General features: G+C 48.3%; 1 protein-coding gene across 1 annotated transcript in view; it reads left to right on the top strand.

The window, feature by feature from the left end:
* LOC134345859 (rab11 family-interacting protein 1-like) overlaps window positions 1-26,479 on the top strand; it is a 105,025-nt gene that overhangs the window by 51,058 nt on the left and 27,488 nt on the right. Inside the window, exons 2-3 of the mRNA XM_063047175.1 lie at window positions 20,160-20,629; window positions 24,041-24,686. Coding sequence (XP_062903245.1) covers window positions 20,160-20,629; window positions 24,041-24,686 — 1,116 coding nt within the window. The remainder of the gene's footprint in view (window positions 1-20,159; window positions 20,630-24,040; window positions 24,687-26,479) is intronic.

A 26,479-nucleotide genomic window follows, 5' to 3' on the forward strand; every position in this document is an offset into this window, starting at 1 on the left:
AGGCCAGGCAGCATCTCTAGGAAAACGTCGACTGCACCTCTTCCTAGAGATGCTGCCTGGCCTGCTGTGTTCACCAGCAACTTTTATGTGTGTTGCTCCCCTTTTATTCTCATTCTTTGTCTCCTGCTAATCAGCCAATCTTCTGTCCATGGTAGTATCATTACTGTAATACCACAGACTCTTAGCTTATCAAGCAGCCTCACGTGTGGCACCTTGTCAAAGGTGTTATGAAAATTCAGGTACACAACATCCACAGACTCTACTTTGTCTATCTTGCCTGTTATTTCCTCAAAGAATTCCAACAGATTTATCAGGTAAGATTTCCCCTTAAGGAAACCATGCTAACTTGGGCCTACTTTGTGATGCGCCTCCCAGTACCCCAAATCTCAACCTTAATAATGGACTCCAACATCTTCCCAACCGCTGAAGTCAGGCTAACTGGCCTATAATTTCCTTTCTTCTGCCTCCCTCCCTTCTTAAAGAGTGGAGTGACATTTGCAATTTTCCAGTCCTCGGATCTATTCCAGATTCTAGTGATTCTTGAAAGATCATTACTAATGCCTCCACAATCACTTCAGGTACCTCTATCAGAACCCTGGGATGTAAACCAAATGGTCCAGGTGACTTAGTTACTTTCAGATCATTCAGCTTCCCAAGCATCTTCTCTTTGGTAATCGCAACTACACTCATTTGTGCCACTTGACACTCGTGAATTTCGGGCATACTGCTAGTGTTTTCCGCAGAGAAGACCGATAAAAAGTACTCATTCAGTTCATCCGCCACTTCTTTGTCCCCCAATACTACCTCTCCAACATCATTTTCCAGTGGTCTAATATCCACTCTTGCCTCTTTTTATTCTTTATATATCTGAAACAACTTCTGGTATCTTTTCTGTCCTTATGGATTTTTTAGTTGCCTCTTGTTGCTTTTTAAAAACTTTCCAATCCTCTAACTTTCCACTAATTTTTGTTAGATTGTATGCCCTCTCTTTTGCTGCCTGTCCTTTTGATACAAGGTGCGTTTTTGGATGTTAAACCCCCAAGCATGATCTTCTTTCAGCCATGTCTAAGTGATGCTTCCAACATCTTACCTACCAATCTCTACAATGCGCTACAAGATCATCTACCTTATTCCGTATACTGCTTGTATTCAAATGTAACAACTTCAGTCCTATGTTCATCTGCCTTTTTGACTTTGCCCCCATGTTACACTTGAACTCAGCCCATTGTTGCCTTATCATCTCTCTGTCCTTCCTCACAGTCCCAACTTGTTTAACAACTGCCCCAATCTCAACCTTATCCATCTGGTCCCTATCCCCCTGTGAGAGGAGGAGGAGGAGGAGATGGCGGCGCGACACAGCGCGTGCGGCCGCTCCGGAATGATATCTGTATTTGTTAAGTAGGTACCGTGCACAATTCTGATTTGATGGAGACAGACATGAGAGCGTGGAGGAACATCTGGAGAAACTTCTGAAATGCCCGCTTCGCTGCTGCTGCTACTGTGTGGTCCGGAATCTCCAGAGGAGTAGGCCTCTGAGTCCTCGGCTTTGCTTGTTTTGGTGGCCGGGACGAGGTCAAAGGTGCTTGGCAGAGGATGGCGCTGGTGAGGCTGTATTGGAGGGGTTGGTCAGAGGCTCGAAGTTTTCAGACAGACTCAGTTGGCTGTGGTTGGGTGCTTCCAATGCATCAGCAGTTGGCAGTTCTCGGTGCCTGGAGGCTTATGGCAGGGGAGTTTCTCCCTTTTTGCCGCCTGCTATCGGGAACTATAGGAGTCGATCAGGACTTGAGACTTTTTTTTACCGTGCCCATGGTCGGCTCTTTATCAAATTATGGTATTGTTTTGCACTGCTGTAACTATATGTTATAATTATGTGGTTTTGTCGGTGTTAGCCTTTGGTTTGTCCTGTTTCTGTGATATCACTCTGGACGAACATTGTATCATTTCTTAATGCATGCATGCATGTATTTCTAAATGACAATAAATGGGGACTGAGTGTCCTCATAATCTAAAATTAGTTTTAACCCTTCCCAACAGCTCTAACAAGGATATTGGTCCCCTTCTGATTCAGCTGTAACCCATCCTTTTCGTTCAGGTCGTACCTTCCCCAGAAGGGATCCCAATGATGCAGGCACACACACAATGTTTCAGTCCATCAAGTTTAAATTATATGGGCCGAATGGCCTAATTCTGCTCTTATGTCTCAATGTAATTTTGAGTTTTTTATTATTAGATATTCACAATGTACTGCTTCCGCAGAACAATAAATTTGATGACGTGTCGATGATATTAAATCTGATTCTGATGCTACGAGAGGACATTGTTTATCTTCTCCCTGGGGTTGCCTGTTCCCTCTGCAGAGCTCCAGATTCCCGGGAATCAGCCGAGGGAGGGGACTGACCCAGGGTTCTGCTGGGATGGGAGGGAATAACTCCTAATGTTGTCTTGCAAAGATGGGTAGGGTGGAGGGAGTTGCTTTATCTTTGACAGCCAAAAGCCATCGTCACTTTAGAACAAAGATGAGGAGGAATTTCTTTAGTCGGAGAGTGGCGAATCTGCAGAATTCATTAGGTATATTTAAAGCGGAGGTTGATGGGTTCTTGATTAGTCAGGGTGTCAAAGCTTAGTCAAGGGGAGAAGGCAGATGGATAGGGTTGAGGGGGAAACTTAATCAGCCATAATGGAATGATGAACAGGCTTAGTGGGATGAATGGCCTAATTTTGCTCCCATGTCTTAGGATGTCATGGAGGTGGCATTTTTTGTTTGTGTTCAAGTTTATTACAAATGATATCAGATATTGGACCACTGGAAAACAATGCTGAAGAGGTAGTAATGGGGACAAGGAAATGGCGGATGAACTAAATAAGTATTTTGCATCAGTCTTCACTGCGGAAGACTCTAGCAGTATCGTGGAAGTTCCAGGTGTCGTGGGCATGAAGTGTGTGAAGTTACCATGACTAGGGAGAAGATTCTTGAGAAACTGGAAGGTCTGAAAGTAGATATCACCTGGACCAGATGGGGTATACCCCAGAATTATGCAAAGAAGGCTGAAGAGATGGTGGAGGCATTAGTAATGGATCTTCCAAGAATCACTAGAATGGTTCTGGAAGACTGGAAAATTGCAAATGTTACTTCACTCTTGAAGAAGGGAGAGAGGCAGAAGAAAGGAAACTACAGGCCAGTTAGTCTGATCTCAGTGCTTGGGAAGATATTTGAGTTGATTACGAAGGATGAGGTCTCAGGGTACTTGTAAGCACATGGTAAAATAGGCCATAGTCAGCATGGTTTCCTTAAGGGAAAAATCTTGCCTGACAAATCTGTTGGAATTCTTTGAAGATGTAACGAACAGCATAAACGGAGGAGAATTGGTTGATGTTGGATTTTCAGAAGGCCTTTGACAAGCTGCCACACGTGAGACTGCTTAACAAGCAACGAGCCCATGGTATTACAGGAAAGATTCTAGCATGGACAAAGCAGTGGCAGATTGGCAGGAGGTAACTAGTGGGAATAAAGGGAGCCCTTTCTGGCTGGCTGCCTGTGACTAGTGGTCTTCCACAGGGGTTGGTGTTATGACCGATTCTTTTTACATTATGTGTCAATGGTTTTGATGATAGAATTGATGGCATTGTTACAAAGTTTGCAGACGATATGAAGATAGGTGGAGGGGCATGCAGTTTTGAGGAAGTAGAGGGGCTACAGAAGGATTTAGACAGATTAGGAGAATGGATAAAGAAATGGCAGATGGAATGCAAGTGTCAGGAAGTGTATGGTCATGCACTTTGATAGAAGAAAGGGGTGACTATTTTCTAAATGGAGAGAAAACACAAAAAACTGAAGTACAAAGGGACTTGGGTGTCCTTGTGCAGGATTACCTAAAGGTTAATTTGCAGGATGAGTCTGTGGTGAGGAAGGCAAATGCTCACATACTCACAGGCTAGCATTCATTTCAAGAGGACTAGAATATCAAAGCAAAGATGTAATAATAAGACGTTATAAATACTGGTGAGGCCTCACTTGGAGTATCGCGAGCAGTTTTGGGCCCCTTATCTTCAAAAGGATGTGCTGAAACTGAAGAGGGTTCAAAGGAGGTTCACAAAAATGATTCCAGGATTGAATGGTTTGTAATATGAAGAGTGTTTGATGGTTCTGGGCCTGTATTCACTGTAATTCAGAAGAATGAGGGGTGAGCTCTTTGAAATCTATCGAATGGTGAAAGGCCTTGATAGAGTGGATATGGAGAGGATGTTTCCTATGACCAGAGGACACAGCCTCAGAATAGAGGGCCATCTTTTTAGAACAGAGATGAGGAGGAATTTCTTTAGCCAGAGAGGTGAATCTGTGGAATTCTTTGCCACAGGCAGCTGTGGAGGCCAAGTCTTCATGTATATTTAAGGCAGAGGTTGTTAGATTTTGATTGGTCAGGGCATGAAGGGACACGGGGAGCAGGCAGGAGATTGGGGCTGAGAGGAAAATTGGATCAGCCATGATGAAATGGCGGAGCAGACTCGATGGGCCAAATGGCCTAATTCTGCTCCTAAGTCTTATGGTCTTGTGGTTGAAGTGATATAATACTACATTGACAATAAAGTGTGACAATGAACAACAAAAATTAAATTAAAATATTCCAATATTCCCTTCCTCATCCCTGATGCACCCTCTCCCCTGCCACCCTCGGTGGTCCTGGAACACCTCCATGGTGCCTGCGGACACTGTGTCCTCTTTCCCCAAGGATATCCGGGCAAGAACGTGCCCCTGGAAGACTGGCAGGCAGTCAGGAAGAAGGCAGGTTTGAGGGATTACTGTCTGCGAATAGCAGACAGCATTTTCTGGCACCCCTTTCCACAACCACCCCCCCCCCAGCCCCCGGGGGAATCTAAATTATTGACTTGGCAAGCAATCCCAGTCTCAGCAGGAAGTTTGCTAACTGTTCGTCTGCAGGCTGACACGGACTAATCTCTCTCCCTCTCCTTTGTTATTTTCCCCCCACCTCTCCTCCGTCGTGCTCTCCCCTCCGACTCTCGGCACTTCCATTGTTTAGGACTTTTAAAATTCTACCTACAGGTTTGACGAACTTTTGACCTTCAGAGAGGTTGATGGGGTGGGAAAGGGTCTGGTTTTCCTGTTGTTTTGTTGCTGCTCTATGTTGGTGATGTGGTGTTCTATTGAACATGGTGGGCCTGTTTCGTTGGCACCAGAATGTGTGATGACATTCGTGGAGTGCCCCCAGCACATCATTGAGTGTGTTGGTTGGTAACACAAATGACACATTTCACTGTATGTTTTGATGTACGTGTGAGATATATATAATATCTGAATCTCAATTGCGATTTACCTCGCTATGCCCTTGCATCTTAATGTCTGCCTGCACTGCATTTCCTCTGTAGAGGCTTTTTCTCCCATAAGTTGGGTGAGCCTAGAACTCGAGGTCATAGATCAAGGTTGAACACTGAAATATTTAAGGGGAACCACTTCACTTAGAGGGTGGTGAGAGTGTGGAATGAGTTGCTACAGCTTCTCTTATGAAAAGTAAAAGAGAGACGAGAGTGGATATCGGATCACTGGAAAATGACGGTAACAAGTTAGTAATGGGGGACAAAGAAATGACAAAGGAACTTAACTTTTTTTCTATCAGTCTTTACTGTGGAAGACACTAGCAGAATACTAGAAATGTGATTGCATCAGGGGGTAGAAGTGAGTGCAATTGCTATTACTAAGGAGAAAGTGCTTAAGAAACTGGAAGGTCTGAAGGTAGGTAAGTCACGTGGACCAGATGGTGAAAGAGGTGGCTGAAGAGATTGTGGAAGCATCTTTTAAGGATCACCAGATTCTGGGTTCGATCCTGAGCACTGGAAAATTGCAAATGTTACTCCACTCTTAAAGAAGGGAGGGAGGCAGAAGAAAGGAAATTATAGGCCAGTTAGCCCGACTTCAGTGGTTACGAAACTTTGGAGTCGATTAGGACGTGGTTTCGGCAACTTGGAGGTGCATGATAAAGTAGGCCAAAGTTTCCTTAAGGGAAAATCTTGCCTGTCAAATCTATTGGAAATAACAATCAGGTTAGACAAAGGAGAATTGGTGAATGTTGTGCACTCGGATTTCAGGAAGGCCTTGGACAAGGTGTCACCCATGAGGCTGCCTAACAAGATAAGAGCCCGTGGTATTAGAGAAAAGACACAGTTCGACAATTCTCATGATGTGGTGACATGTCTTCTTTGAGACCGTGTCCAACCTTGGACTGTTCCTGCTGGTTGCCCAGTACTGTGTGGCCAGTTTCACTGCTCTGTGACAGCATCGCGTTTACTCGGGAAGTTGGCTAGCCGAACCGTGGTTTGGACTCTCGTCTCTGCTTCCTGCAGATAAAGTGAGCTCTGTGTCATTAACCACACCCTCCCACACCCCGATTGGAAGCTGCAGTATATTTAATCTCGGTCCCAATGTAACCGGTCAGTATTGTTTGCACAACCCCCCTGCAGTGATACCTCCTGGAGCTCGTCTGCAGTGTAACGGCAATGCCTGATCTTGAGAATCAACGGGTAACCACGGCAATAGCGCAGAAGATCCAATTAATGAACCTGGAATCCTACCAAGTGGAGGGGTTCATGGTTACAATCCCTACTCTCAGCTCTGGTTCCTTGAATAATATTCTGAACAAAGAGATTCCACAGATTGATAGCAACATGCTGGAGGAACTCAGCAGGTCAAATAACGTCTATGGAGAGGAATAAACCATCCTGATGAAGGGTCAGGGTCGGAAACGTTGATTGAATGATATTCTGGTCTTTGAATCAGAATGTTATTGATTAGCACTGTACAGGATTTCCCAGTGCAGTATGAGAGAAGACTGCCGTGAGGTGGGAAATATTCCTAAGGTCAGGTAAAGATTCTCTTTACTTGTCACACCTCTGTTGAAACATATAGTGAAATGTGTCACTTGTGCCAACGACCAACACAGTCTGAGGATTATACTGGGGGAAAGCAAGTGTTACCACGATTCTGGTGCTAACAACTTACTAACCCTAACTCGTATGTCTTTGGAATATGGGAAGAGACTGGTGCACTGAGAGGAAACCCACTTGGTCATGGGGAGAATGCAGAAACTCCTGAAGACAGCAGTGGAATTGAACCCCAGTTGATGATTGCACTAACCCTGTGCTACTGTGCCATCAGATATTGTGTAAAACTGAGGTTCCAAGATGCATCAAAATGCCCCCTCAAAGCTAATTTGAAGAGCGGCCGAGCTCTGATTGATGCCTGTCCAATCGCTCAATTAACATAATTGAAACTACTGGGGGCGTGTGTTTCTAATTGACAGAGGTTCTGAGGCACAGTGAAAAGCATTAGACAGCATGCAAAGCATCCAGAGGTAGTACGAGGGAAAACAATAACGGATTGCAGAATAAAGTGTTACACTTTACAGAGACAGGGCAGTGCAGACAGATAATAATGTGCAAGAATCCATCTTATTATTCTAAGGGATCATTCAATAATCATTAATTTAGATTTGGAGATACAGCACTGTAACACGTCCTTCTGTACCACCCAATTACACCCGTGTGACCTACCAACCGGTATGTCTTTGGACTGTGGGAGGAAACTGGAGCACCTGGAGGAAACCTATGTGGCCATGGGAAGAGCATACCGACTTCTCACAGGACAGCGGCAGAAATTGTATCTGGGTGGCTGACGCTAACTGTTGTGCTTGCTTATTTGGTTGCCGAGCAGGGTGCCTGCTTGCTGTGGTCCTGACGAGGCTGCGTGCCTGTCAAAGTTATCCCGAAGCAGTTCAGTGCTGATAGCAGAGCAACTGTGGGAAGGGCGGGGATTGGCAAATGTAATCCAAAGGCTGCGGTGGTTATCTCTGCTACAACATGGAGGGGTCGGGGGAGGGTGGGGATGCGGGGAGAGGAATAAATAGTGACCCTGATGCTGCTCTTTGCTAGCATGGGCATCCTTTGCATTTATCTGAAAGAGCATGATCGTTAACACATCTCATAGCAAACCTTCGGAACTGCCTTGCAAGAGTCAGCCTCAAGAGTTACAGCTCTGGAAGAGGCCCTTCAGCCCTCCAACTCTGTGCCAACCCACCAACCACCTGTTTACCCTAAACCTACATACTCACCAACTTCTACCCCCCCCCCATATTCTACCCCTCATCGACACAGTTGGGGGCAATTTAAAGCAGACCTATTCACCCAATGACCCTGCTTGTCTCTGGGAGGTGGGAGGAAACTGGAGAACCCGGAAGAAACCTGGGAGAAGACCACAAGATGTCGGAGCAGAATCGGGCCATTCAGCTCATCAGCTGGAACGTAGAAGAGTACAACGCAGGGACAGGCCATTCGGTCCACAACGTTGTGCCAAACCAAGTAAAAAGAAAATCAAAATCACCCAGACACTAATCCCTCCTACCTACACCATGTCCATATCCCCTCCAGCTTCCTTCCATCCATGTGCCTATCCAAATATCTCCAAAAAGCCCACCACATCAGGCAGCATATCCCAGGCATCCACCACTCTGAGTGAAAGCACCTACCCCGGCCCCCCGCACCTTCAATGAATGCCCTTTGGTGTTAGACATTTCTACCCTGGGAAACAGACACTCCCTGTCTGCTCTATCTATGCCTCTCATAATCATGTAAGCCTGCAACAGATCTCCCCTCTGCCTCTGCTGCTCCACAACCCAAGTTTATCCAGCCTCTCGATCATAGCAATACTCCAGATGTGGCCTAACCAGGGTTTTATGAAGTCTGCTCTGCCATTTGATAATGGCTGGTTTACTTTCCCTCTCTGAGAACTGATGTGCTGGAATTGGAGCAGGTCGAGAAGAGGTTTACAAGAATGGGTCCCAGGCATGAACAGGTTAACGTACGAGGAATGCTTGTTACTCTGGGCCTGAACTCGGAGTTTAGCAAGATAAGGGGGACTTTTCAGAGAAACGTACAGAATATTGAATAGTTTAAATAGCGTATTTCACTGTACTGCAGCGGCCGAAATTCCAAGATATATGTCACTGATAATAAACCTGATTATGATTCAGATTCTGGTCCTGAGTGGACATGGAGTGGAAGTTTCCAGTAGTGGGAGAGCCTAGCACCAGAGGGCACAGCCTCAGAATAGATGGGTGTCCCTTTAGAACCGAGATAAGGAGGAATTTCTTCAGTCATATGGTTGTGACTCTGTGGCGAAGGAAGATAGAACCATAGAACACTACAGCACAAACTTTAATTCCACTAGTCCTATTGACCTGCACCCAGTCCATAACCCTCCAGACCTCCCCCGTCCATGGATCTATCCAATTTATTCTTAAAACTTAAGAGTGAGCCCGTATTTACAACATCAGATGGCAGCTCATTCCACACTCCCACCACTCTCTGAGTGAAGAAGTTCCCCCTAAACTTTTCCCCTTTCACCCTAAAGCCATGTCCTCTCGTATTTATCTGTCCTAATCTAAGCGGAAAGAGCCTACTCGCATTTACTCTGTCTATACCCCTCATAATTTTGTAATTCCCCCCTCATTCTTCTGCGCTCCAAGGAATAAAGTCCTAACCTGCTCAATCTTTCCCTGTAACTCAACCCCTGAAGACCCGGCAACATCTTAGTAAATCTCCTCTGCACTCTTTCCATCTTACTGATATCCTTACTGGTTAGGTGACCAGAACTGCACACAATACTCCAAATTTGGCCTCACCAATGTTTTATACAACCTCACCATAACATCCCAACTCCTATACTCAATACTTTGATTTATGAATGCCAGGATGCCAAAAGCCTTCTTTACAACCCTGTCTACCTGTGATGCCACTTTCAGGGAATTATGTATCTGACCTCCCAGATCTCTTTGTTCCTTCGCACTCCTCAGTGCCCTACCATTTACTGTGTATGTCCTACCTTGATTTGTCCTTCCAAAATGCAACACCTCACACAGGTCTGCATCAAATTCCATCTGCCATTTTCTGGGCTTGATTAGTCAGGGTGTGAAAAGTTACAGGGAGAAAGCAGGAGAGTGAGGTTAACGTCTATAGTCCAGCCACGGATCAGTAATAGTATGTGGATGGTAGGAGCATGAAAGGCTATGGTCCTGGTACGGGTCACTGGGAGAAGGCAGTTTAAATGGTTCGGCACGGACTAGATGGGTCGAAGGGTCTGTTTCTGTGCTGTACTTCTCTATGACTCCGAATTATTCCTAATGATTTAGGAATTCTCCTTGGAGGTAGGGGCAGAGAATTCCAGAGATTCATCACCCACTCAGAGAAGAAGTACCTCTGCACCTAGTTTTAAATGATACGGTTTTAAATGTTCAGTTGTAAATGGCTGGTTCATTTTCTTGCAACTAATATTTGCTGTTAATGGCTAAGTCAGTGAATGCATAACTTATGGCCCAACCCCAACAGGATATATTTTAAAATAAAAATGTGGCCCGTCGCAAGATGTGAGCCGGGTTAATTGAGCTGGAGGAGCACAGGAAGTCTCAGTGTTCATTTGGACTTGTCCCAGTTTCAAGTGGATGTCACTGAAGATAGATTAACATCAATCACTGACTGCGCATTAGGCACTGGCGGAGAGATGGGGCGATAACTGCGGTGTTAACTCTCTCTGATCTCACCACGTGCTTTCTCACCAGTAAACATCAGACCCAGACTGCACATTGCTACAGCTTGATACTGCTGCCTGATGCCTCCACTGATCCCAGCCCCCAGTGCTTGTCTGTGTGGAGTTCGCACGTTCTCCCTGTGCCCGAGATGTCTCCACAGTCCTGTGCAAAGGTGTTAGACAGAGCTAGTGCGCCGAAGATTTTTGCCCAGTTCTGTATTTGTCAACGTGGAGCAGAGAGCGAGTTTGTAAATCTGGCGGGAGCAAAGGGTGTTGCAACTGGCAAGGGTGGAGCGCCATGGGAGGGTGGCAGAGGAGTGCCAGGGGTGAGGGGGGTGGGTAGCGCAGGTGCCACCCAGCCCTGAGACACCAGGCAAGGTAACTTGATTCCAAACAATTGGTTTATTGATCACTACAGTATGTCCGCCTGGTGCTTCCCGCTCCCTCCCCTCTCCTTTCCCCTTTTCCTATCCATGATTCCCCTCTCCCTGCTGCCTTCCCACTCTCAATCTACAATAGAGACCTATATCAGAATCTGTCATAAATGTGGGGTTTTTTTTGGCAGCAGCAGTACGGTGCAATACATAAAATTACTACGGTACTGTGCAAAGGTCCCGGCACTCTAATTATAAATATGTGCCGAAGAGTTTTGCACAGTACTTTGGTTCTATCCTGATGTCCTCCCAACAACAAAATCCAACCGGCCATTTGACTCCCTGGTTGCTCACTGAGGATCATTGTTTTATATTTCCCTCTAAGCTGTGCTCGTGTGCGCGCGCACACACACGTTTTTCAGCCAGCGCACAAAGGAAATTAATGTGCTGTGGCGGCCCACACACATGGGACTCAAACCGCCATCGGGAGCCGCGGGCAGACACGCGGTAGCGCGTTTGGAACTATCCACTCGGGGCGGACCTTCCGGGGACAGTCTGACGTCATGTCTGCCCCACGGGTCGCAGGGGCCCACGGCAGGGGAGATTTAAGTGCGCGATTTTGAATCAGTAAAGGCATTCTGAGTTCGGCTCTCTCTGCCTCCGTGTGTTTCTTTAGTAGCGCGTTTGTGCGTGGCTACATTGGTGACCCCGGCGTTCCAGACGGCATCTGGAGCCGGCGACTCAGCGACCAGCCGTGAGTTCGAACAACTCGCATAGCACGGTCTCTCTGAAGCTCCCGACTTTCTGGGCCACTCAGCCCCACGCTTGGTTCGAGCAGGCTGAGGCCCAGTTCAATATCAGAGACATTACAGCCGACGCCACACGGTACTACTACGTGGTCAGCACGCTTGACCAGGAGACGGCAGGCCGGTCATCGACTTCCTACGCCAGTCACCAACGGAGGACAGGTACACTAAGCTTAAGGTGCTCCTGATCCGTACCTTTGGACTCTCCCGCCGCGATCGGGCCACGCGGCTCCTACACATGGACGGCCTGGGCAACCGCACGCCATCCAAGCTCATGAATGATATGCAGGCGCTCATGGACGGCCATGAATCGTGCCTTTTATTTGAACAGTTGTTCCTCGAGCAAATGCCAGAGGACATTCGCCGCCTCCTCGCGAGTGAGGATTTCAGCGACCCACGCAGGGTCGCGGCTAAAGCATTCGTCCTTTGGCAGAGCGAGCAACATGAAGCAGCCTCCATTGGCCTAGCCACAATTGTGCGCCCCAAAGCCCAGGCCCCGCAACCGAAGCCGTCAAGACCCACAGGGGAAAAAGATGAAAGTTTGGAACAATGGTGTTTCTATCACCAAAGATGGGGCTCAGGCGTGCACCGCTGCCGTCCACCATGTGCTTTTCCGGGAAACGCCGAGGCCAGCCATCGCTAATGGCTCTGACGGCTGGCCACCGAGACAGCCTCCTGTACCTCTGGGACCGACACTCCGGGCGGCGCTTCCTGGTAGACACTGGGATCGAAGTCAGCGTATCTCCCCCCCACCCCACCCCAAACATGGACACTCGTAACGCGGTCCCAGGCCCCGAACGCACCGCTGCAAATAGCACCAGTGTTCGGGTGTACGGCCCGCGAACTATCTCACTGCGTTTTGGGTCCAGCCGTTTCTCTTGGACTTTCACATTGGCAGCGGTGTCACAGCCACTACTAGGGGCAGATTTCCTACGAGCCAACTGCCTCCTGGTCAACCTAAAAGGCCAGCGCTTGGTCTACGCCGAGATGTTCCAGACTTTCCAGCTCGGTGAAGCCAAGCTACCGGCCTTCCACCTGGATTCCGTAACCCTCTCGGGTAACGAATTCGCCAGGGTGTTGGCGGAATTCCCCTCCATAGTCACCCCGCAGTTCTCCGCAGCCGACCCCAAGCACAGTGTGCAGCACCACATCCCCACACAAGGACCGCCGCTGCACGCCCGGGCTCGCAGGCTCCCACCCGACAAGCTCCACCTCGCCAAGGAGGATTTCCGTAAGATGGAAGAGATGGGAATCGTGCGCCACTCAGACAGCCCGTGGGCGTCCCCGCTGCACGTGGTGCCCAAGTCCGCAGGAGGATGGAGGCCCTGCGGAGACTACAGAAGGCTCAACAACGCCACAACCGCCGACAGATACCCGGTACCCAACATCCAGGACTTCATGGCGAACCTGCATGGAGCGACCATCTTCTCGAAAATTGACCTGGTCAGGGGATACCGTCAGATCCCAGTGCACCCCGACGACGTGCCCAAGACAGCCCTCATCACCCCGTTCGGCTTGTTCAAATTCCTGAGGACGCCCTTCGGTCTCAAGAATGCAGCCCAAACTTTCCAAAGGCTCATGGACTCAGTGGGACGCAGCCTGGATTTCGTTTTCATTTACTTGGACGATATCCTGGTGGCCAGCAGTTCGCACCAAGAGCACGTGGCACATTTGCGCTAGCTTTGCCAACGCCTGAGCGACCACGGACTGGCAATCAATCCAGCGAAGTGCCAGTCTGGGCTGACGGAGATCGACTTCTTGGGCCACAGAGTCAACCGACATGGCGCAGTTCCCCTACCGGACAAGGTCCAGGCCATCCGCCAGTTCCCCAAGCCCAGCACGGTCAAGGGCCTGCAGGAGTTCGTAGGGATAGTCAACTTTTATCATCGGTTCGTGCTGGCGGCGGCACGCATCATGAGACCCTGGTTCAGCCTGATGGCCGACAAGGCCAAAGAAGTGGCACGGGACACGGAGTCCACGGAGGTGTTTGAGCAGGCCAAGGAGGCACTGGCAAGGGTGGCCCTCCTAGTGCACCCGAGAGTCGATGTACCCACGGCACTCACAGTCGACGCTTCTGACACGGCAGTCGGTGGAGTCCTGCAGCAGCTCGTCGAGGACCAGTGGCGACCACTCGCTTTCTTCAGCTGGCACCTACGGCCACCGGAGGTGAAGTACAGCGCTTTCGACAGAGAGTTGCTAGGGCTCTACCTGGGTGTCTGGCATTTCCGGTACTTCCTCGAGGGAAGGGAGTTCACAGTGTATACGGACCACAAGCCCCTCACCTTCGCACTGGCCGAGGTATCAGATCCACAGTCGGCTCGGCAGCAGAGGCACCTGTCCTTTATTTCAGAACTCACCCCGGACGTCCGCCACATCGCAGGGAAGAACGACGCCATTGCCAACACACTGTCTCGCCCCTACCTCCACTCAGTAGGCATATCATCCTCAGGAATAGACTACGCAGCACTGGCGGAAGCACAACGGTCGGACACCGAGAACCCGGCTTACCGCACCGCCGTTTCGGGGCTCCAGTTGGAGGACGTCTCCATTGGCAGGGCAGCGGATCGACTCCTGTGCGACGTGTCCACCGGCAAACCCCAACCCGTGCTACCAGCAGCATGGAGGCACCGGGTGTTGGACACGCTGCACGACATGGCCCACCCGCCCATCTGGGCAACCATCAAGCTGGTAGCGGACAGATTCGTCTGGTACGGTTTGCACAAACAGGTTGGACACTGGGCCAGGACCTGCGTACACTGCCAGACCGCCAAGGTCCAGCGGCAGGTGAAGGCTCCCCTCCAGCAGTTCCAGCCGACGCACAGGAGGTTCCAACACATCCACGTGGACATCGTCGGCCCCCTGCCAGTCTCCCGGGGCGCCAGGTATATCTTTACCATGGTAGACAGGTTTACCAGATGGCCAGAAGCCGTACCACTCGCAGACACGTCCAGAGTCCTGCGCCAGGACGCTCACTGCAAACTGGATTGCCAGGTTCAGCCTCCCAACAGACATCACCTCCGACAGAGGGGCGCAGTTCACGTCTAGTTTGTGGGCAGCACTGGCACAGCTACTGGGCACCCAGCTGCATCACACCACAGCGTACCACCCCAGTCCAACGGTTTGGCAGAGCGATTCCACTGGCATCTCAAGTCGGCCCTGATGGCGCGCCTCAGGGGCCCCAGCTGGACAGATGAGCTTCCCTGGGTCCTACTGGGTATCCGCACAGCCCCCAAGGAGGACCTGGACACCTCCTCGGCGGAACTGGTCTACGGCGCCCCCCAACCGTCCCAGGCAAGTTCGTACCAGAGGCCCAAGGTTCAGAAGAAACTCCAGCAGTGTTGCTAATGAGGCTGTGGGACAAGGTAGGAACCCTGGCACCGGTCCCGACCTTCAGGCATGGTCCCACGCCATCCTTCACCCCTAAAGACCTCCGATACTGTGAGTATGTTTTTATTCGTAGGGGCATGCACAGGTCACCTCTGCAGCGGCCATACGAGGGATCTTTCAGGGTGATCCAGCACAACAGAACCACGTGTATCGTGGAGGTGGGTGGACAGGAAGAGACTTTTACAGTGGACCGCCTCAAACCGGCACACTTGGACATTGAGCAACCAGTGAGGGTACCCGCACCGCGCCGGCGAGGTCGGCCACCCAGGCAAGCCACGCAAACTGGGGTCTCCACTCCCCCGATGGACGTATCTGGGGGGGGGGTGTGGTGGCCCGCACACGCGGGACTCGAACCGCCATCAGGAGCCGCGGGCAGACACACGGTAGCACGTTTGGAACTACCCACTCGGGGCGGACCTTCCGGGGACAGTCTGACGTCACATCCGCCATGGGCAGGGGCCCATGGGAGGGGAGATTTAAGCGCGCGATTTTGTATCAGTAAAGACATTCTGAGTTCAGCTCTCTCTGCTTCCATGTGTTTCTTTAGTAACGCCTTTGTGCACGACTACAGTGCACACAAAAAATTAGTTACCTAAAATAATGTAGTAGTTAATAATTATACTTATTGAAAATAATCTTTTAGCTAACTGTTTCTGTTAACTAGTTAGTCGGTTTTTGAAATATCACAATGCACGTCGCTAATTCACGTCACCTCACCTGTCCTGTTCCGGTTTGTACAGCTGCATCACAGCAGCAGCTATGTTTGGCGGACAGTGGTCATATCGTAAAGTTTACAAAGATCTGTTTCAAATCCTGTAGATAGCTTACTAAGTTTTTATTGGAAGAAATATTGATTCACTACTGTATGTTGAATTCAAAAGAAGCGAAGGGTGTGAAGCGCAAAAGAACTGCAAATTTGTTTAAAGTTGAACGGCTTAACAAAATAGTAGAAACTGCTGCACCGAAAGCTCATGAGGTCATGAACGTTCAGCTGCGATAAATATTTATGTATGATTCAGAAACTGGAGTTATCTGTTTGTATAGTGATGTGAAAGTTGCTGGAGAATTTGTTAGTGGAAAGAAGTGGGGTGATATTTGGAAACTTGACTTTTTGAAGCGTCATTTGGCAAGTAAATCACATTCAGACAGTGTACAAAAGCTTAGACAACAGTACCCGTCATTACCCGTTACAGGAGTGCTACGCATATTATGGTTGAGTGCACATGAGCGAGAGTGAAAATGATCAAACCCAGAGGAGATCAAAGTTGAGGTACAAGAATGCGGCCTTGCACAGTTGATGGACATTGGGGGAACTTTTCTTGCGTCCAGTGTAAACTGTGAACAAGGTTTTAGCCTAATGAATCAACTCAAATACAAGCTGAGAAACCGTTTAGGTGAATGTCATTTGAATATGTTAATGAGAATCAAAAGCTATTAATGGGATAGAAGTACTATTAGTCGAGATAGGAATTACAAAGAATGGGTAAATGCCAAAGACAGGAGAGAGAAAAAATAACTGAGTGACTTAAATATGATAAAAATTAAATATCTCCAACCTGATGGCATAAACATTGACTTCTCTAACTTCCGTTAATGCCCCTCCTCCCTTTCGTAGCCCATACCTTATTTATTTATTATTACGATTTTTTTCCTCTCTTTTTTCTCCCTCTGTCCCTCTCGCTATAACTCCTTGCCCATCCTCTGGGCTCCCCCACTCCTTCTTTCTCCCGAGGCCTCCTGTCCCATGATCCTCTCCCTTCTCCAGCCTCGTATCCCTTTTGCCAATCAACTTGCCAGCTCTTAGCTCCATCCCTCCCCCTCCTGTCTTCTCCTATCATTTCAGCTCTCCCCTCCCCCTCCCACTTTCAAATCTCTTACTATCTCTTCTTTCAGTTAGTCCTGACGGAGGGTCCCGGCCCGAAACGTCGACTGTACCTCTTCCTATAGATGCTGCCTGGCCTGCTGTGTTCACCAGCATTTTTTTGTGTGTGTGACTTAAATATGTATGTTTTTTTGTTGTTGTTCTGTGCAGTTTTTATGTCAAATATTTTGTAAACCTACATAAACTGTCCCATGCGTGCACTCAGTGTGCACGTACTTTTGTCACAGGAAAAAAATTTCCACATCATAAGATTTCTGTGCACACTGACTACTAAAAATTAGAGGGAACATAGCTGAGGATGCAGACTAATTTTCAAAAGGCAGCGTCCATCATTAAGGACCCCCACCACCCAGGACTTGTCCTGTTCTCAGTACTACCATCAAGGAGGAGGTCACACACTCAATGTTTCAGGAACCGGTTCTTCCTCCCCCCGCGCCCCCACCCCCCCCGCCACCAGAGTTCTGTTCCATGCACCACATTAACTGCTGCTCTCTTATTTGTTTTGCTGACTGCATTTTTCATTGAAATCCCAATAGACTTGTGCAACGTGATTTCTTTTCTATAAATTACCAACCTTATCATGTTTACTCAGGCAGAGATCAGTGTAGACAGACTAAAGCAGCCAGCATAATCAAGGTCCCCACCCAGCCTGGACATTCTGTCTTCTCCCCTCTCCTATTGGGCAGAAGATACAAAAACACAACAAAATCTGCAGATGCTGGAAATCCAGAGCAGCACACACAAAACACTTGGAGGAACTCAGCAGGTCATGGAAATGAATAGATTGTCAGCGTTTTGGGTTGAAACCTTTCAGGACTGAAAGGGAAAAGGGGAAACACCAGAATAAAAACGTGTGAGAGGAGAGGAAGGTGGCTAGCTGGCAGGTGATGCGTAAAGCCAGGTGGGTGGGAAAGGTAAAGGACTGGAGAAGAAGGAATCAGATGGGCAAGGTGAGTGGACCATGGAGAAAGGGAAGGAGGAGGGGAAGTGATAGGCAAGTGACATGAAGCAAGAGGTCGGGGAGGGAATAGAAGAGGGGATGGGGAAGGTAACAATTTTTTACCAGGGAAAGAAATCAGCATTCATGCCATCAGATTGGAAACCACCCAGATGGAGTACAAGGTGTTGCTCCTCCACCCTTAGTGGAAGTGAATAAAGAGTTGACATTTCAGACCAAGACCCTGCTTTAGGATTCTCCTGAAAGCAGATACCACCAGGCTTAACGACAGCCGCTAGCTCACTGTTATCAGCCTAGTCTACGTTCCCCTTGTAAATTAAGATGAAGTCTTGACTTAACAATGTACGCGTTCTGGTCTGCCCACACTACACTTTCTCTGTAGCTGTAACACTTTATTCTACACTCTGTTATTGTTTTCCCTTGTAAGATTAAAGATTAACTTTATTTGTCATGTACATGGGACCATCAAAACACACAGTGAAATGCAAGGCAACACTTTACTCTGCACTGGGTGTTGTTTTTTCCCTTGTAATGAGACGATGTGTATGGATGGTGCGCAAGACAAGGGGTTAGAGCACACTTGGAATATAGTGTCCAGTTCTGGTTGCCTCACTATAGGAAGGATGAGGAAGCTTTGGAGAGGGTGCAGAGGAGATTTACCAGGATGCTGCCTGTCTTATGAGGAGAGGTGGAGCAAGCTAGGGCTTTTCTCTTTGGAGCAAAGAGGGATGAGAAGCAAATTTTTTTTATGCAGAGTGCAGTGGGTGCCTGGGATGCACTGTGTGGGGTGGTGGTGGGGCAGATGCGATGTGGATGTTTGGGTGGTTCGTAAACAGGCACTTCAATATGCAGAGAATTAAAGAATATTGACATTATATAGGCAGAGGGAATTAGATGGGCCTGTACTCTCATGTTTGTTTTTCTATTTTTATATTTATTTAGAGATGCAGCTGGTAACAGGCCCTCCTGGCCCAGGAACCCGCATCACCCAATTAACCCACATAACCACTGAACCTACTAATCCGTAGCTGCGTCTTTGGACTGTGGGAGGAAACTGGAGCACCTGGAGGAAACCCGCACAGTCACAGGGAGAACGTACAAACTCCTTGCGGGCAGCAGTAGGAATTGAACTTGGGACACTTACACTGTAATAGCATTATGCTGAGTGCTATGCTACTGTGCCTCCCCATTGAAATTCTGTGCCTGAGGCATTGGGAAAGAGTGAGTGGTTGGGCATTGAGGAAGTTCAGGGTTTATGCTCCCAATCAGCTGCCTCCCCCCACCCCCCGGCCCCTTCGCTATCTTTCCTCAAACACTCACGTGGTGACGCAAATGAAAGTTGTGCCTGCTACGTCATGCATCGCAGAGCAGCAGCTCACTGTCTGGGCTCCCAAGTGAACAGCAGAACCAGGGGTGGAGGTGGGCACCATAGAAATGGAGACGTAACGAAGTTGTGGTCAGGAGGCTGCAGTTGACTCCCTGGGTCGTGATCATGCCAGAGTGAGCCACGACAGTGCTTATATCAAATGACAGATTTATCATTGATCTTGTCATGGGCAGAGGCTCCTCAACAGTATGACTAAAGGCTCAGGGACCTGACAACACCGGTGCTTTAAACCTACATAAATTCCTCTCATCGCTCACCTGCCCTGTAATCCTTTTAACGCTAACCGTTACGCCACAATGCCACATTCACATGATTTTCTTCTCCCTCAAGTTGTAAACTCAGCCAGGTCCATCATGAGCACTAGTCTTCCCAGCCTCAAACTCAGCCAGGTCTATCATGGGCTCCGCTCTCCACCCTCACCTCCCCAGCATTTAGGACATCTTCAAAAGGCGATGCCTTAAAAAGGTGGCAGCCATCATTAGGGACCCCCGTCACCTAGGGCATGCACTCTCCTCATCACTACCAGCAGGGAAGAGGTATAGGAGCCTGAAGACTCAATGATTGAGGAACAACTTCTTCCCCTCCACCATGAACCATGAACACTACCTCACTACTTTTTTTTCTTGCTCTCTTTTTGCACTACTTACTTAATGTTTTAATGCATGTTTCCTACTGTAATTTATTTTTTACTATGTCTTACTCTGTACTGCTGCCGGAAAACAACAGATTTCACGATAAGTGCCAGTGATATTAAACCTGGTTCTGATTCTGATTCAGGTGGTATAAGCTGTCCTCGAAGCCCGGTCAGAAGGAGAAGGAGCGAGGTGAGATCCAAGTCAGCATTCAGTTCGTCCGCAACAACCTGACGGCCAGCATGTTCGACCTGTCCTCGAAGGAGAAGCATCGGTCAGCCCTGGACAAACTCAAGGACAAGGTCAAGGGCAAGAAGAGGCACGAGAGCCTGTCGGTGGAGTCTGCCTCGGCCATCGTGCCGAGCAGTGTGATGCAGATAACCAGCGACGAGGAGTTCAGTGAGAAGGGAACACCAGAGAAAAAGTCCAAGAAGGGCTTCTTCTCAAAGCACAAGCTTCAAAGGTCATCACTGACCAAGTCCAATTCCTCGCTGAGCTCCCAGCAGAGCGTGAAGTCTTTGGAAAGTATGAGTAGTAACACCGGGATAACCAACCTGCCATCTCCGAAATCCACCACCGCTCCTGGTATCTTCCATCCTCCACAAACCAAGCCAAGTAAGGAGAATGGAGAAATATCCGTGTAATGGGTCCTGTCGATCCACTCGGGATAGTGATGTCAGTGAGTAGCTTTCCGAGGGCATGGACATCATGGGTTGGACACAGAGTGAAGTTGCTTCTACCCCTCCCCATCACACACTCCAGGGGTCAGACAGAGTGTGAATCTACATCTACACTGTCCCTTCACACACCCCCAGGGTCAGACACAGAGTGAAACCCTATCTGCACTGTCCCTTCACACACTCCTGGGGTCAGCCACAGAGTAAAGCTCCCTCTCCACTGTCCCATCACACACTTCTGGGGTCAGGCACAGAGTGAAGGTCCCTCTACACTGTCCCATCACACACTCCTGGAGTCAGACACAGTGTGAATCTCCATCTACACCGTCCCTTCACACACCCCCAGGGTCAGACACAGAGTGAAACCCTATCTGCACTGTCCCTTCACACACTCCCGGGGTCAGACACAGAGTGAAACCCTATCTGCACTGTCCCTTCACACACTCCCGGGGTCAGACACAGAGAGAAACTCCATCCACGCTGTCCTATCACACACTCCCAGGGTCAGACACAGAATGAAATTCCATCTACACTGTCCCATCACACACTCCCAGGGTCAGACACAGAGTGAAACACCATCTGCACTGTCCCTTCACACACTCCCGGGGGTCAGACACAGAGTGAAATTCCATCTACACCACCCGATCACACACTCCCGGGGTCAGACGCAGAGTAAAACTCCATCCACATTGCCCCATCACTCACTCCTGGGGTAAGACAGATAAGGAACTCCTTCCACACTGTCTCATCACACACTCCTGGTGCCAGACGCACAAAGTGAAGCTCCCTCTACACCATCCCATCACACACTCCCAGAGTCAACCACAGAGTGAAGCTCCCTCTACACTGTCCCATCACGCACTCCCAGGGTCAGCCACAGAGTGAAGCTCCCTCTCCACTGTCCCATCACGCACTCCTGGGGTCAGCCACAGAGTGAAGTTCCCTCCACACTATCCCATCACACACTCCCGGGGTCAGACATAGAGTGAAACTTCCTCCACACTGTCCCATCACACACTCCCGGGGTCAGACATAGAGTGAAACTTCCTCCACACTGTCCCATCACACACTTCTGGGGTCAGGCACAGAGTGAAGGTGCCTCTACACTGTCCCATCACATACTCCCGGAGTCAGACACGGAGTGAAGCTCCCTCCACACTGTCCCATCACACACTCTTAGGGTCAGACACTGAGTGAAGCTCTCTCTACCCTATCCCATTCACACACTCCTGGGATTAGACACGGTGAAGTTTCGTCTAACTCTCTCCACCATCAGGCAGTCTAATGTAACCAATTTGGAAGGGAAGAATTGTAAATAAAATGAAGAAATCCTTTCAAGTAGTGAGAGGCACAGAGTTCTGGGCTCAGGGGCATCCGAATATCTGGAACATGATTCACAAAAGGCTGGTATGCAAATATTGCATAGTAATTAGGATAATTATCACAACTATTGACAAATGTTAGGGGATTTGAAGGTAGTCTAAACTTTAATTATAGACAGGCCTTTGGTGAGACCACATCTTATGTCATGATGATGGCTTTTGAAAGATGTAACAATGTTGAAAACAGTTTAGAGGTTTACCAGACTTCTGTCTCATGAAGGAAAGCTGGACAGGCTGTGCTTGTATCTGCTGGAGTTGACTTGATGGACTCACAACATCCCGAAGGGACTCAACAAGATGGATGTGGGTCGCAGAAAAATGTTCTGACATTGGCCTGGATCCACAGGCGGTTCACAAAAATGATCCCAGGAATGAAAGAGTTAACATATGAGGACCCTTTGGCTCTGGGGCTGTACCACTGGAGTTCAGAAGAAAGAGGAGGTATCTCATTGAAACCTCTTGAATATTGAAAGGCCTAGAAGGAGGGGATGTGGAGGGGACGTTTCCTATGGTGGGAGATTCTAGGACCAGAGGGCACAGCCTCAAAATAGAAGGACGTCCCTTTAGAACAGAGATGAGGAATTTCTTTAGCCAGAAGATGGTGAATCTGTGGAATTCAGTGCCACAGATGGCTGAGGAGGCCATTGTTGGATATTGGATATATCTAATGCTGAGTTTGATAGGTTCTTGCTAAGTAAAGACATCAAAGGTTACAGGAAAAAGGCAGTTGAATGGGGTTGAGAGGGATAATTAATCAGTCATGATGGAATGACAGATCAGACCCAATGGGCCGAATGGCCTAATTCCGCCCAATGTCTTATAAAAAGGAGGCCTCATTTGTGGAACGCTGTCTTGCCTCTGAGTCTGGTCGTAGTATGTGCTGCCAGGGTGGTGGTAGAGGCAAATACATCAGGGGCATTTAAGAAACTCTTAGATCGGCACATGGATGATAGAAAAATGGAGGTCGATGTGGGAGGAAAGGGTTAGAATGATCATAGAATAGGTTAAAAGGTTAGCCCAACATCGTGGGCTGAAGGGTCTGTACTGTGCTGTAATGTTCTATGTTTTATCTTTAAAGTGGAGGTTGATATGTTCTTCTTGGAGTTGTGGATTAGTTTTAATAGGTTCTTGATTAGTCAGGGCATTAAAAGTTCTGGGAGAAGGTAGGAGAATGGGATTGAGACGAAAAATAAATCAGCCAATTTAAAATGGTGGAGTAGACTTGATGAGACAATAGCCCAAATTCTGCTCCTATGTCTTATGGACTGTAGACCCCTGCCTTTGTAGTTCTGGTGAGCTTGAGAGATGGCTATGTCATCCGGCTGGAATTCACCCACATTGATGATTGATAGCTATTTTATTTGGGTGCTCAGCATCAGTATGGGGAATTATGGACAGAGGGTGTATTCTATACAGGGGACAAGAAGCTAAGAAGGTCTGTGTGGGTGGTAAGTGGGGTAAGAGAATTTCTTTAAAAACGCAAACACGAGGAATTCTGCAGATGCTGGAAATTCAAGCAAATTCAATCAAAGTCGCTGGTGAACACAGCAGGCCAGGCAGCATCCCTAGGAAGAGGTACAGTCGACTTTTCGGTCCTGATGAAGGGTCTCGGCCCGAAAAGTCTTTTCCCAGGGAGCTTGGTTTCTGTGCTATGCTGAGCTGTTTCCACAATTCGCTGTAGTTTCTTGTGTCACGTGCAGAGGCAGTTACTATACCAAGCCATGATGCATGTAGAGAGGAGGCTTTCTATGGTGCAACGATTAAAAATTAGTGAAGGTCAAAGGTGAGATGCCAAATTTCTTCAGCCTCCCGGGGAAGTAGGGGCATTGTTGAGCTTTCTCAACGTGGTTGGAGCAGGTGATGGGATGGGTGCTGCCCATTGTGACTGACTGACTGACTAAACTAAACTGAGAAATTTGCCAGTGTCTAACCAGGAATTGGTCATTGTGTTCCCTTTCCTTATACAGTAGACACCAATCCATCCTTAGCCAAGGTTCTGACACACAAGAGAGCTCTCAGCGATGAGGTGACCCAGGCACTCATAAGCAATATGGATCACTTGGCTCCCAAGACAAGTCCCATCTCCAGATCACTGGTCTGCATCAATGGCAGTCACATCTACAGCGAAGAGCAGTTCTCAAATTCCACCTCCAGTTTATTCCCAAAGTCTTCCCCTCTGTCCCGTTCCTTCCAGAGTGTTGCCGCAAAGGCTGGGGAACCTGGACGGCGGAATTCATTCACGGGACCTAATAAGAAGCAGGAGGAAGTGGGCAATGGGGAGAATCCGGAGTTCAAGATGGCGCCTCCGGTCATCACGGTGAACGATGAGGTCCAGGTTCTGGGAGCAGAGGGCCGGAAGAAGGAGGCGGTTGGAGGTGCACAGGGGACCAAGCCGGTGCACATCGCTGCTCCCATTATGTCCACCGTGGAGCCCACGATAAACAGCGCCCCGCCCCAAGCCAAGAAGAGTGGCATCCTGCTGTTCGGAAGCGACAGCAAGGACTCTGAGGCCAGACGGTCCCGGACGCCATCTCCTGTGAGGAAAAGCAGTTCGTTGGCTGAAAAAACAAAACACAGTGGATGGTTTCAGAAGGAGGCCAATCACAGACCAAGGTCAGTGAAGTCATTAACGTTCTGGGTAAATTGTAAATATGACTAACTATCTTTGTGGGTGAGGTCAATTGTGTCCATTGTTGACTGAGAGTAGATTTGATCCTTCAGATTTATCAGACCTCCTTTAAAAACAATGGTGTAACTTTCAATATATTATTTCCAAAGTTAGACCACACTTGGCACGTCATGTTTAGTTCTGGTCACTTCGTTATAGGAAGGATCTGGGAGCTTTAGAGAAAGTGCAGAGGAGATTTGCCAGCATGCTGCCTGGATTAGAGAGCATGCCTTATTGAGGATAGGTTGAGTGAGCTAGGACTTCTCTCTTTGGAGTGAAGGAGGATGAGAGGTGACTTGATGGAAGTGTACAAGATGATACGAGCCATAGATCGAGCAGGCAGACGGAGACCTTGATTTTTCCTGGGTGGAAATGACTAATACAAGGAGACATAATTGTAAGGTGCTTGGAGGGAAGTATAGGGGGATGTCAGAGGTAAGTTCTTTAGACAGAGAGTGGTGGGTGCGTGGAACGCCCTGCCAAGGGTGGTGATAGAGACAGATACGTTAGGGACATTTAAACAACTTTGGATAATAGAGAAATGGAGGGCCAGATTGATCTTAAGAGTTTGTTAGAATCAGCACAACATCATGAGCCGAAGGGTTTGTACTGTGCTATTAAGTTCAATGTTCTTAAGTGACTATACCTGATCTTGTCCTATCCATTTTAGACTCTCCCCCTTGTGCAGGGGTTCCCAAACTTCTCATGCCACGGACCAATACCAGTAAGCAAAGGATCCGCGGACCCAGGTTGGGAACCCCTGCTCGAGAGAAAAATCTCCACATCAAACACCCATAGGATCTATGTCTTTGTGCTTTCTTCCAAATGTCAAAGACTATTGACTTACCTTCTTTAAGCACGTTTGATAGGCCACGTCTCCCATCCCAAGAATGAGCCTGGTGAATCTCTCCTGGGCAGCTTCCACAACCAGGATATCCTTTCTTAACAGAAAGTGGCCAATAGTATTTTGTTCTTGTGGAAAATTTATCTGAATAGTGTTGTGGAAGGGTGGGAAGGAGATAAAAAGTTGAGGATATCAACAGAAGAAAATTCACTGTTAATCAGAATAAGGTTTATTATCACGGACGCATGTCATGAAGTTTGTTGTTTTGTGTCAGCAGTGCAGTGCAAGAAGTTTAAAAAATATATAAATTGCTTTAAGAATGCATTAAAATATGTATTATAAATTATGTATTATATATACAGTACTGTGCAAAAGTCTTAGCCACACACAGTATAAGTAACTAGGGTCCTACAACTTTAGCACAGTACTGTATTTGTCAACATGGAGTAAAGTAAGTTTGTTAGTGTGGGGGTAGCAAATGGCGAAGGAGGAGCGCCGTGGGAGGGGTGCAACAGGTGGCAAAGAAGGAGTGCCGGGGGCACAGATGCAGGCACACCCACCCCTGAGACACCAGGAAAGGTCATTTGATTCCCAACAATAGCAGAATGTCTCTCTGGTGCTTCCTGCTCCCTCCCCTCTCCCCATTTTCCCAACCATGATTCCCCTCTCCCTGCCCCCTTTCCACTTTCAGTCCACAATAGAGACCCATATCAGAATCAGGTTCATCTGTATATATCAATCATGTTCAGTCTCATAACTGAGGAACACTGGGAGAGTATATGGGAGAGAGAAGCATCCCATAACACCAAGTCTGAAAGACCTACAAGCAAGCCTCTGTAACCACCCACAGGAAGAACCAGTCACCATCACAGCCGTAGATGTCCAGCAACAGGT

This window comes from Mobula hypostoma, chromosome 4 (genome assembly GCF_963921235.1).
Source record: "Mobula hypostoma chromosome 4, sMobHyp1.1, whole genome shotgun sequence".
NCBI lineage: Eukaryota > Metazoa > Chordata > Chondrichthyes > Myliobatiformes > Myliobatidae > Mobula > Mobula hypostoma.